Here is a 12717-nt window from a genome sequence, read left to right as displayed (position 1 = left end):
CAAAGAGGTGTGGGATGGAAAAATAGTAAGTGGGAAACCTAGAGAGAAAAATACCGACCTCAATTCAGCATTTGCCATCATTTTCCAACACAAAGTCACAGGACTGGGGGCTTTGGCTCATGATAAACAGTAAAGAGCTACCACTGCCCTCAAATTAGGACAGGCTGGATGAAGTAGGGAAGCAAATGCAAACATTGAGCATACAAAGAGCTCCAGATATGCTGATCCTGGTGAAGAAAACTTCCCCACAGCAAGGTGTCCTAACATTGCTTCAAACAACCTCTATTTTCAAATGCTGCCAAAGCAGAATCACTGCAAGCAAAGGCACCTTTCCCTTAGGCCTTTACAGATCCTTCCCAATGGCCTTAAGAAAGTCTTAATCACCTGAGCCACCTGCCACCATTTTATGGATTGCACAGGCCTTGCTGCAGTAAAAGCAAGCTTGCAAATGCCTTTTCTAAGGTATACTGATGTTTCAAAAGTTTCTGTATCTCAGAAGGTCTCAACAAATCTACAGAAGGTAGCAAACAAAAATAAAAAGAACAGGAATGAGAGGGAAGAGGCAGATGCAACCACACCACCAGGCAACAGGCTTAAACCTGTTGTCTCTTCTAGATTTAAAAAACCAAGAAACATGCCATTGTAAAATAAGAAAGGTGTCAAAAACATGGAGTTCTACAATTACCAAGCTATCAAAAGCTGGGAAATCCCACTGCCCTGAAAGGCACACTGAAACACAGCTTTGTTTTCCTGAACTGAATTTTTAACATGTTGTACATTACAGTCAGTCATCTCCCTCTCTCCCATTTGTTGTATGGGATCCATTTCAAAACATTTCCTTGCTTCAAATCATGCCTGTCATTACAATCCCAAAGCACCCAGGCTGCACATGCACTATCCCTTAAAAGCAGCGATTTCTGGGTTGGAAGAACATCAGCTGTATATAATGGGAATAGCTATTGCCTACCTCCTCCCTAAACCTTATGAACAGATCTCCCTATTCCCCTTCCCTCTGCAGCATCTGAGACTTGGCATGGTGTCAGCTGGCAGTACCACTTCAGATCCAGCTCCCCTGTGTCCCCTCTACTTCCAGAGCTATGAATCCAGAATGGACACTGCACTTGAATCTCAGCTCTGAATCCCTCCAGCTGCTCCGACTCTTCCCATTTTTCCAAGAGAGCAAGTTTCTCTCCACTGCCTCCAACTTTCTCCTGCAGCTTCGACCCCCAGCCAGCCCCCTGTGCTGTGCTGCCCACCTCGTACCTGGTGGCAATACTGGCAATGCTGCCACTGCTGCTGTATTTCCGTGCCCGGCTCAGCCTCCGTGTGGGCTTTGGGTCTTGTAGCCCGGGGCTTGGAACTGAGGGGAAAGTCGAGGCATAGCCGTGTTCACACTCTGCAAGAGAATCAACAGGCAAGGCATTAAAAACAAAAACCAACAACAAAAAAAAAAAAAAAAAACACAAACCAAAAACAAAAAGGAGAGAAAAAATAAAGAAGGAAAAAGAAAAAAAAAGTCAGCAGGCAGGCCTCAGGCCTCACCACTAACCCACTGGCCTAGCTGGGGAGGCCCTTAACCACAACAGCTCAGGGAAATGACTGAGGATATATTCACAGGGAAGTGGACTGGGGTTGGAGAAAAGGGAGGAAGGGAAGTATAAAGTCTTTGCCAACCCTGGAGGAAGGTCACCACCACTCAAACATTGAAAATATAAAAAAAAACCCCATGACAGTCCAGAGAGTGCCTCATATCTCTCCTCCTGCCCAACCTATCTGAACCAGGCAAGCCAGATGTATTTCACTGTGCCACTGACGTCTCTGCTGAGCCAGAGCCACCCATCATCATCCCTCCTGCCCAGTGGAAAACTTTCACACCAATACCCCCTTTTCCTCCCAGAAACCACATCCACGTCAATCTCCCCCCCACTCTGCAAAAACATTCCACCTCACCCACCACCTTCAGGAGGACTCATCAGCCCTATCCTTCATCCAGCCCTCACTGCTGGGGATTTACCACCATCCCGCCAGCAAACACTGGCTCTGATCCCTTCTCCGGGGTCACTCTGCGCCCTCGGTGGGGATCTGACCCCAGACCCGTTCCCCTCACGGAGGGCACCCATCCTCCCCCCATTACCTCTCTCCCTTCGCTCCAGATACTCGGCCGCCTCCAGCAGCCGCTGGATGTTGATCATCTGGACCTGCTCCATGGCCGGGGGGCTCCGCAGCCCCGGGCCGCCCTCCGCCCCCACGCTCCCGGCTCCCCCGCTGGACACGGGGGCGGCTGCGGTGGGGAGGCGCCGGGGATCGCCGTCTCTGCCCAGTGCCCGGGCCTCGTCACAGCGTCCCGGGGGCGGCTCTCCTGGGAGGGCGAGGGGCGGCAAGGGAACACGCGAGGAAATGCCGGAGGAAGGACCCGCTCCGGGATGCTCCCGCCGGGGAGCGGCGAGTGCTTATTCCTGCCCCAGCCCCGTCCCCAGCGCCCGGCCGAGCGCTGCCCCCGCGCCGGGCCCTGCCAGGATCCCAGCCCCGGCCCCCTCGGCCCGGCAGCCCCGCGGCGGGACCGGCCCCTCCGGCCGCCGCCCCGCCCGCCGCCTCGCAGCACTTTGTTTACCTCTGCCCGGCGCTCACGGGCGGGCGGAGCGGAGCGGAGCGGGGCGGGCTGGGAAATGCAGTTCCCGGGAGCACCGAGGCACCGCCGCAGCGTGCCGGGGGCAGCTCCCGGGGCAACGGCTGCGTGTCCCCACGCCTGAGGGGATGGCTCCGTGCCCACCCAGACCCCGAGGTGGTGGTGGTGGTGGTGGTGGTGGTGAGGAGGTCACAGAATCACAGAGTGGGTCACGCTGGGAGGGACCACGGTGGGTCAACCTCCCAGCTCAAGCAGGGTCACTCCAGAGCACAGTGTAGAGGATTGCATCCAGATGGCTCTGGAATATCTCCAGTGAGAGAGACTCCACAACCTCTCTGGGCAACCTGTGCCAGTGCTCAGTAACTTGCACAGTTCCTCATATTCAGGTGGGACTGCTGTGTATCAGTTTCTGCCCGTTGCCACTTGTCCCACTGCTGGGCACCACCAAAAACTACCTGTTCCAACCTCTGACACCTCCCTTCAAACAGACAGACATCGCTGAGATCCCCTCTCAGCCATCTCTTCTTGAGGCGGAACAGGCCCAGCTCCCTCAACCTTTCCTCTTAAGAGGGAAGCTCCAGTCCCCTGATCAACTCTGTAGCCCTCCACTGCACCTGCCCGAGGAGCTCCACATCTCTCTTGAAGTGAGAAGCCCAGAACTGGACACAGCACTCCAGGTGAGGGCTCCATGCCCACCCACATGGAACTGGCACAGATAAAGCAGAAAGGCTGCAAAAGACAAAGCCACAGCCACAGTGTGGAAACTTTCTACATCTCACCTGTGGAGATGGAACTAAAAAAAAGCTGCCAGGAATTCCCACCTGGAGTGACTGATACTTTGTTTTTCATGGGAGGCTAATGAGCAAGGCCCATTTTTCAATGTGCACAGATTATTTAAGAGCCCAAGAGATACCACCGACAGCAAATTCACTATACTTGAAATAGCACATTAACAAGGCACAACAGTGACCATCTCAACATTATAACAAATGCTTTCAGTATTTTCACTCTTTTCAGAACTTTAGTAATGTATTTACACCCTGATTTTCATATAGGTATGAACCCTTGGATCACTTCTATCACCCTGAATTTTACCAACTTCAGCATTAGCTGGAATAGAGTTTAAAAACCTGATAACATAGATTTCTATTATACCAGTCTTTGTATTATACCGAAAAGGATGCACTCAGAAAACATTCAAGATCAGAACATTCATAGTAAATATCTGAATCTCCAACTGATTCTGACTTAGAACCCCCCAAAGACTGTTTTGTAGTTCTGACTGGGGTTATTTTCTGAACCTTTAGGCCATGACTGGTTACATTTGCAAACATTCCTCCATCACAATGGGAGACAGAAAAGTACCTTGAAAAAATCCCAAAAAAGCAGAGATTCTCAATCAAAGGCTTATGTCTGGTAGCAAGGGCTTTAGGCAGAGCACAAAGTATCAGGGGACTCTGATGGAGCTGCAAGAGTCGGCAGCACTGAACTAGAGAAGAGCTGAAAAAAGTGGATTCAGGGTAGCTAACTTTTCTCTACGTACAATTTGCTGATTCACCATTTCTGAGGTTTCCTCAGAAAACTGCAGGCTTGCAGCTGATGGAGGTAAAAATAATACCACTATTCAGTTCTTACATAGACCTTTTCATCTCCAAATCTCTAGAGGTTGATTTGTTTTGTTTCTCTTAAGGTGGGATAGCTGAAAAATAAAGGAAGCTGGGACACCTCCAGGGACATCCCTCCCTCATTCTGGGAAAGCCAGTCCCAGACCTTGCTCGGACAGGACAGTCTCCACTCAGGCACCTACACCCAGCTGTGGTAAGCACAACACCGAGCCAGACCACAGCATGTGCAAAGACTGGCTTTTGTCCGGGGGAGAACTCAAGGAACGAAGTATTCTCTCTCCCCACCTCATATTTCTACACTGGAAACTGCCCATAGAGGAGACTGTTAAAAGCACCTGGAAAGCTCCAAATTTGAGCAGTCTCAAGGACTGCTCATAAGATCTTGGATTAGAGAAAAGGACACAGGTGCACAGACATCTCCACAACAGTGAGGTTAACACAAGAGCATTTCTGGGCTCTAACTGTGCTTCCTTTAACCTACTTCCAAAACCAGCGAGCCATTTGCTTCTCAGGATTAGCAACACTAAACATGGAAAAAACCCAAACCCTGCAACTCCAACCCCCCAAACTCATGATGAAGCCCCAAAATCACTGTAAAACAGGCCCTTGTGAGCATCCACTGCCATTAGCTTTTCTGGTGGCACACTGGGAGATATGTGGTGCCACTCTAGGGATTAAATAGGGAAAGCCATGTCTGGAAAATGAAGGGGTAGGTTAAGAGCATGTCAGAGTGTCAGCCTCATGAAGGTAAAGTTCAAGATACAAAACAAGAGAGGATGAAGGAGGGGGATCCTGATACACATGGTGAATTAAATCAGCCTGGAAAGAAGTAACAGCAGGATCAGTTCTGTGTGAAATTATGTAGGATAAGCTCTTGCATTTACACTTCAGCTCAGCTTCCAAGTCTTTGTTTCTGAAGTAAACGATGTACAATTAGGAAAAAAAAATTCTGTGTGAAACAAAGACAAATTTGGGAATAAGCTGTGGGACATTTTCCCAAAGAAGGAGCCCTAGAGAAGAGGCAAGTCAACTATGGAGCCACAGCAGATATGTAAAATCTTGCAATTGCCATCCCAAGTGCTCATGTGGGCAGGTCAGCCTGCAAAATGCCAGAGTGTGACAGAAACAAAAGTGGGTGGAAAGTAAATAGCACGAAGAGGCCCAATACCATTCAACTGCTGACCAAAAAGCCCCCAAAGTCAGATTTTAAATGTGGTTGAGCAATCCACAGGCAACACTGGGGAGGGGCTAAGGGAAGAGTATTTTAGGGGAGAATGAGATCATTTAATTTAGTGGCTCTGAATGATCTGTAAGTACAGTTTTCTGATTATAAGTGCTTGCTGCTGGCATCCCTTCTGGCAGCTGTGATTCACTTTCATTGTGTGTTCTGCTGCTTCGCCCTTTAGAAAGGGGCTTTTTACATTTTATTAAATGGCACTTCGGCAACCCTCCATTTCCAGCCTTAATAATGGATTTGTTAATCTCCCTGATAGCCTTTCCCTCCTCCTTAGCAATAATTTAAATATCCAAGAAGAAATCTGCAGTGCAGAAATCAATTAATATTTACATCTGAAATGCTGCTGTACTATTTTCATCAAGTATAACAGATGTGATCTGTTTTTTATCAACATCACCATCACTTACATTAAACTAGCAACTTCCATCAGGGAAATTTTCTAAGAGCTTTCCAAAAGTAATGCTTTAAGCTTCTCAAACCCAAAATTACTTTAGCTATTTTCTTTCCACTCGACAGGAAGTGAAACTGAGGTGTAAGCAGCATAATTACTCACATGAAGACACACCCTAAGTCAGAGGTGGAACAGGAACACGTCTCACAAATCAAGATGCCCAGCCCTCTCCTTTGAACACAAACCTTAGAAATAACACAATGCTTTGCAACGTGGAAGTTATTTTCAGTAAGGGCAATCCCTTTGGCTAAGCTGCCTTGTTTTTCATTCTGTATTTGGCTTTTCCTAAAATCCTCCTGTTCCCAACCATGTGCATTTTCTGGGAGGAACATCAAGATGGCAACAGCCATAAGCGCTTCCTTTGCCACCTTCACACAAACCCTCTAAATCCTTAATATTGTTTTCAAATCCTTGAAATCTAACATTTGTGCAATCAAAGCATGAACAGAGATCCCTGGTGGGAACCATTTTCTGGCACTCTCAAAACAGTGCAAAGATTCGGTGATTCCCCAAATCTCTGGGAACAGCAGATCCATACCACTCCTGTTTCTCTAGTGAGGGGAACAACATCTGAACAACATATCAGCACACACTGTAACAAAGAGGTCTCTATTCCTGTAGTCATGGCTGTAATAGCTCAGTATTGCAGGACTAGCAGCAGCAGACGGGCGCACAACCCAAGTCCCACCTACTCAGCTCCCTTCCAAGGCTTGCAATACCTTCACTAAGGGACCTACAAGTGCCTATAGGACATGGCCTCATTCCTCATCCAGGAGTTTCAGTCTTTCCAAGGCATCAGATAATCCACTTCAGCACTCCCACTGGTATCTGGAACCCATCCACCACTGAGGACAGACGTTCCTCAAAACCAAACCTCTGGGATATCCAAAAGTTTGAACAGGAATAAAGTGCACACTCTGATTCAAAGACTAAGCTCTGCCAAACAATAAGATAAAAGCCACAGATCTAATGGCTCTTTGGGCCACTTGTTCCTTCTCTCCAGGAGATATGCTCTGTTTTCAGACCTGTGCTGTGCCCAAATTTATAATGAGTCAGTGACTTAGTCTGTAACTTTGATTAAGTCAGTTAACTGATCCAGCTGCAAAATTAAGAGGAATTTCCATGAGAAAAAAATATACACAGTCCTTCAGCTAAATAACAAGAAGGTAGGGTTGTTCAGCCAGTGGCAGAAGATGCTTCTCTCCCAGCTCTCAGGATGCTTTGCTGACAAGGGATGTAATTGGTTCTCAGCAGTGCTTCTGGCACAGTTCCATGGTTCTACCTCTGCCCTATCATTTCTCCTGCTGTGGCTTCCTTCTGAATTCTATGCCGAGGTCCAAATAGCATGAGTCAAAATACCCCAACCTGGAAGTGGCTAACGCATGAATCACTGTGGCCAGGTCATGAACCAGGAGGAATGAAAGGGGTTTACTGTGAGCTGGATGAAAAACATATAAATAAAGGGGTCCCACACATCTCTGTAGATCACATCACCTTAAGATCCAAGACCATCTACACTGACCTTGAGCCACATAGTCAGCTCTCATTGATACAATGGGGAGTTCTGCATGCAGACCAAAGGCAGTCTCAGCTTCTTCTGCCCTCCACTAATTACAGGTTTCTGACATTTCTTTGGTTTGTCAGAAAAAGACTCTAAACAGCACATTAACAATGGAAGGAGACACATGATGAACATAGTGTTAACTCATCCCCAAGGCTCAGTTGTCCTCTCCCTCAGAGAGAATTATTCAGGAGCAAAGGGCAAATCTAAGATCACCCATTTGTTGTTCCTGGTCAGAAGATCAATAAACATAGCCAGCATTTGAAGAAGATCTAGCTATCTCCTGCAAGGGGCCACGGTCCACTGTCCCATGCATGCACACCTCTATTAGACTTGTGAACTTGTCACCCCTGTTACAGAGACTTGATTGCCTTCATGCTTTTGGAAGAGGATATGGCAACACAGGTCTGTATCTGTAGTGAGATCAGAATGTATTACACACCATGCCTATTACAGATAGTCATCGTATCCAAAGGATTCATCATGTGTTTGTGCAACTCCTACTGACAAAAACATGAGTCTACACACCCAAAGGGGATGCCTGGCACAATACTAAACCTCAGCTGAATTTATTCCAGGTCCCTTTAAAAACATCTTCCAAATTCCAGCATTTCAGCTGCTACAGATTTTCAGCCATGCTTATTCATGAAGTGGCATTTGCAGAGGTTACAGATGTATCAACAGAGCTGCCCTCAGCACAAATTTCATTTCTGAAAACAGCCACTGTAACTTTCTCTATGTGATGTTTCTATTCCTTGGATACCAAGCTTAAATTTCTGGAAACAGGTCATTTGGAAACCTGTACATGTCAGTTAGCAAGGTGTATGTTGGGATTGGGTTTTGTGGTGTCACCATGAGAACTGCAGCAAGAAGGCAGGCAGCACTGTTATTCACTCCCAGAGGCTCAACTGGAAAAATAATTAAGTTATATTTCAGTAGCTAAAATACTCCAGCTTAACCAAGGAGTCTGATAAGAGGATTCTAACCTTCCCTGTCACCATACTGTAACACAGGTAATTTTTATTCTAATATTTTAAAATATAAGTGAATACTATAAGGGTGGTGCTGAGAGGCCACTCCTGAACACTGCCTCCCCCTGCCATAGCCCTGACAGTATATCCTACCCTGCTCCACAGCTCTCTGCCCTGTGGTTCTGCTTCCACACCACCCAGCCAACCCATGGCCCCTCTGCTGTTATTCATGACCACAACAATAGGATGTGGGACCTATAAATGTAAATCATCATCATCTCCATATTTCCGCCTGAGCTTCAGGCAGGTAGGAAACTCCTGCCTTATCTGAAAGTCCTGCCCTAGACATGAAAGGCTCTGCTGTCTGCCTTGTACCACTGACCTGCAGACAAGGGTAGGAGTGTTTTGGAGGCTGAAAACATCCTTGTAGTTGCTCCTCTATCACCAGAAGGTGTGACATGCACATCTGGGATATCCAAGCATTTGGATCCACAAGAGAAGAGGTTGTGCCCACCTCTCAGGAGGCCCCTCTACCAAACAGCATCTGCTCCTGCTGAGGACAGTGTTTGGAGAAGGTGAATAACATGGCACAGCCACCAAAGGCTTGGAAGAATGTAGGAGGACACTGAGTGTGGTTTATCAGAAACCATAAAACTATGAAGAAAACCACTTGAACTCTGGGAGCCTTAATAGCCCTTCCTTAAATTCCTTCTTTTGGCTAGTGAAGCCCTCCAGCTTCCATACCACTGTGATGCTGATCCCAACCAGCATCCTGGTGCTTTACCCAGCTCTGTCCCTGTCACCCATCCTGGCCAGGAAGAGACAAACATCTATTTGTCACCTCTATTTTTTTAAGACTCTGTTTCCTTGGGCAGGGCACTGTCACTCCCCTGCATGTACAGCACCTGGCACAACAGGGCTGTGACTCAGCCACCTTCCTGATGGGAGTAACACCAAAATAGCTCATTACAGCCCTTCGTAACACCATGGTCAAATGACCTGGGCATCCTGCAGGAAGCAGGCAAACACCAAGTCTGACTGCAACCGAGTCTGGCAGTCTCCATCACCAAACTTTTTTGAGCTGCCCAATTCATTATTGTGAAATGTGAGTTCAGAGACGGTAATGAGGAGTGACCAGCCACATCTCTGCCAGGCTGCCTGCACTGGGTGCACTGAGGAATCACCCCTGTCCTGGCAGATGAAAGGGCACAGCATTCTCTTGGTGCAATAACCTGAGCTCTGGATGTAAATCCCTTCCCAGAAAGGAGATGCATATACATTAGGATACAACCCTCCCGCTTCTGCAGCTGTTCCTTAGTTTAAATAGGGCCAGTAAGGCTCAGAGATTGTTTTCCAATCCCAGCAGCATTTTTCTTTGTTTGGGAGCAACACGTAAAAGCTGCCTGTTTTATGATGGTCATGCTCTGAACAGCATGTTCACCAGCTGAATCTTTGGTTAAATGGGACTTTTCACCCTGAAATGTCCTGATTACACATTAAAATACTGAAAGGTTTTGCAGAATTTCCTAATAAAAGTGATGATTTTCAACATTATGACCTCAACAATTACTAGTGAAAGCTTCAGTGAAAACAAGTGCTCAGGAATGGAGTTGTTTAGATGCAAACACCTCTTTTAAAAATCTAGCAATAAAAAAAATCCTGTATCCTGTTCTCCCACTCATTTTTCAGTTCCAAACAAGGAACCATACAAAATGATGCATTTTTAAATGGAGCGTATAAAAGATCAGATACTATCCATCTCAACAGCAAGGAAAATTCTATCTCCCCCCACCTCGAAAAAAGCCACGATTTTGACAGTTCCCCTTCACAACAACAGTGCTCGTTGAGAAAAAAACCAAAACGGTCTCACACTCCGTTTCCAAACGAGGGATGCTGCTGTTTTCACATGCAAACCCAATTCTTGCTCGTGTCTCCTGTAATTTTCCTGCTCAGAGCTGCTGCTCACGGCGCAGCTCAGCTCCTCAGACGCTTGCCTTTGCAGATTCATTACGAAACAACAATTAGCACGTGAGGAAAAAAAATCCCACTCCAATATTAACTCAACTTTCCGAAACAGAAAAGCAGCCTGGATTTGTTCCGGGCGAGCAAGGAACAAGGGCTTTTGGCCGCAGCTTCAGCGGCAGAGCAGCTCCTCCGCAGTGGGATCCCTTTCCCTGGGAGCCTGCGTGCACGCAGCTTTTCCCGCAGAACAAGGGCACCCTATATCGGCACCTGTACGGGACCTATAGCTGCCATAGGGATGAACGGCGAGGAGAGGGTGATGGTGCGATGGGGACGCGTGGCCAGGGACTCGCCGCTCCCTTTGTAAAGTTAAACGGAAAACAAAACGCAGCACATACTCCGCGGTAGAAAAATGGGGGAGAAAAAACAAAAAAAAAAAAAAAAGCAAACATGAAACCGAGGAGGGCAGAGAAATTAAAAAAGAAAGGGTAGAAAAAAAAAAAAATAAAAGGCTAAAACAAAGACTAACAGAGAAACCCGAGGAAAACGAGGGCAAAGGGCCGGTGGCGGAGCGGAACCCGGGGCTGCCGGCGAGCCGTCCATGTGACAGCCCCGGGCTCGCCGGTGCCCGGAGCCCCCGGGCCGAGCCCCCGGGCCGAGCCCCCGGGCCGAGCCCCCGGGCCGAGCCCCCGGGCCGAGCCCCCGGGCCGAGCCCCCGGGCCGAGCCCCCGGGCCGAGCCCCCGGGCCGAGCCCCCGGGCCGAGCCCCCGGGCCGAGCCCCCCCGGCCCCGAGCCCCCCCGGCCCGCTCGGCAACGCGTGACGTCACACGGGGGACCCCGGCGCCGCGCATTGGCGGAGCGGGGCGCGCGGCCCCGCCCCCGGGGGGCGGCGGCCAATGAGCGCGGCGCGCTGGCTCCATGTGCGAACCATGTGTCCGCCCGCGGGGCGGGGCGCGCCGGGCGCAGCGCCGCTGGAGCGCGCTCCGCCACTGCGCGGGGTCCGCGGCCGCGCTCCGCCGCGGGCCACGGCCGCCCCTTTGTTCCCAAAGCGCTTCTTCCTCGCGGTGCCGCCGTCCCCCGCAGGTCGCGTGCCCGCTCGGGAGACCGCTCCGCGGGGGAAAGCCGCGGGCTACGCGCACCCTCCGCGCCCGCGGAGCAGGGGGCTAGCGGCACCGCTGGCCACCGCCCCGCACCGGACGCTTGTCCTGCCCTGCACTGCACTGCTCTGCCCTGCCCTCTCCTCCCCGCCGGCTACCTGGCGAGCGCTGCCACTTGCCTACGTGACTCTGCCCATGCCCCGGCGGGGGGAGCGGGGACGTGTCATCGCCTCCTCCCCCGCCGCTCCGGCTCCGCCACCGGCTCTGGCTCCGCGCGGAGCCCGCCGCCCCCCCGGCCCCTCTCGGTGCACCTCCGAGCCCGCTCTCCCCGAGAACCGGAGATGCGTCCCACCATCCCTGCACCGTCCCGCTCCACTCTCCATCCCAAACTTTCCCCCCGGGCCCGATCTCCCCAGTGGCAGCGGGGGTCGCACGTACGCCTCTGCCTCGGGGGGTGCAGGCCGGCCCCGGCGCCCTTTGTCACTGTGTCGCCAGCCCCTGCAGCCAGCCGAAAGTTTGGTTTATTTTCTTCACTCCCCTTGACCGCCCCGCGGTCACGCACACGCGCGGCCACGGCCGCCAGCCCGCACTTACTTTTATTCTCCTTCTCGATCCGCTCCAGGTAGCTGGCGGCCTCCAGGAGCACCTGCACGTTGTAGAGGAAGGTGTCCATGCCCGCCGCGGGGCTCGTGTTGCAGATGTCCCCGAGGGGGCACCGGGCCCCACCGACCGCCCCTGCGCTCCGCGGCTCGCTCCGCGGCTCCCTCCGCGGCCGGCCGCGCTTCCCCATGCCCCGCAGCCTCCCTGTGCTGCGCTGCGTCCGTCCGTCCGTCCGTCCGTCTGCCGGCGAGCCCGGCGGCCGCCGCGGTCCCAGCGCTGCCGCCGCCCGCCCCGCCGCTGTGTCGCCCCACGGGCCGCCGCCGTCCCGCCCCCCCCCCGCGCCCCGGCGGGGCGGCCCGGCCCGGCCGCGCCTGCGGAGTGCGAACGCCGGCGGCTGCGCGGCGCCCGGCGCGGGGGGGCGGCCGGCGGGGCAGGGCCGGGCTTGTCCCGGGGCGGGGGGGACCGGCGGGTCGCCGCTCAGCAGCCCCGGGATGTGTTACAGCTCCGCAGCGGGGAACTAACCCTTGGAAAGGGGCGCCGGCTGCTGCGCCGGCCGAGGTGGCATCGCGCCCCCGGGGATGGTGGCA

At 51.5% G+C, this 12717-nt stretch overlaps 1 protein-coding gene across 2 annotated transcripts in view; it reads right to left on the bottom strand.

The window, feature by feature from the left end:
- The window catches only part of MXI1 (MAX interactor 1, dimerization protein), a 55549-nt gene extending 43125 nt beyond the window's left edge, over window positions 1-12424 (bottom strand). The window contains exons 1-2 of one of the 2 annotated variants that reach the window (XM_068198020.1): window positions 12125-12424; window positions 1264-1396 (exon numbers count right to left, since the gene is read on the bottom strand). In XM_068198020.1, the coding sequence (XP_068054121.1) occupies window positions 1264-1396; window positions 12125-12320 (329 nt within the window). In that variant the 5' untranslated portion in view covers window positions 12321-12424. Of the gene's footprint in view, window positions 1-1263; window positions 1397-2134; window positions 2521-12124 lie in introns of those variants that run through there. The other variant, XM_068198021.1, reaches the window with a different exon arrangement.
- Between the last annotated feature and the right edge of the window lie 293 nt (window positions 12425-12717).

Source organism: Anomalospiza imberbis, chromosome 8 (genome assembly GCF_031753505.1).
Source record: "Anomalospiza imberbis isolate Cuckoo-Finch-1a 21T00152 chromosome 8, ASM3175350v1, whole genome shotgun sequence".
Taxonomy (NCBI): Eukaryota; Metazoa; Chordata; class Aves; order Passeriformes; family Viduidae; genus Anomalospiza; species Anomalospiza imberbis.
Note: the sequence above shows the minus strand (reverse complement) of the source record. Positions and strands in the feature narration are given on the sequence as shown.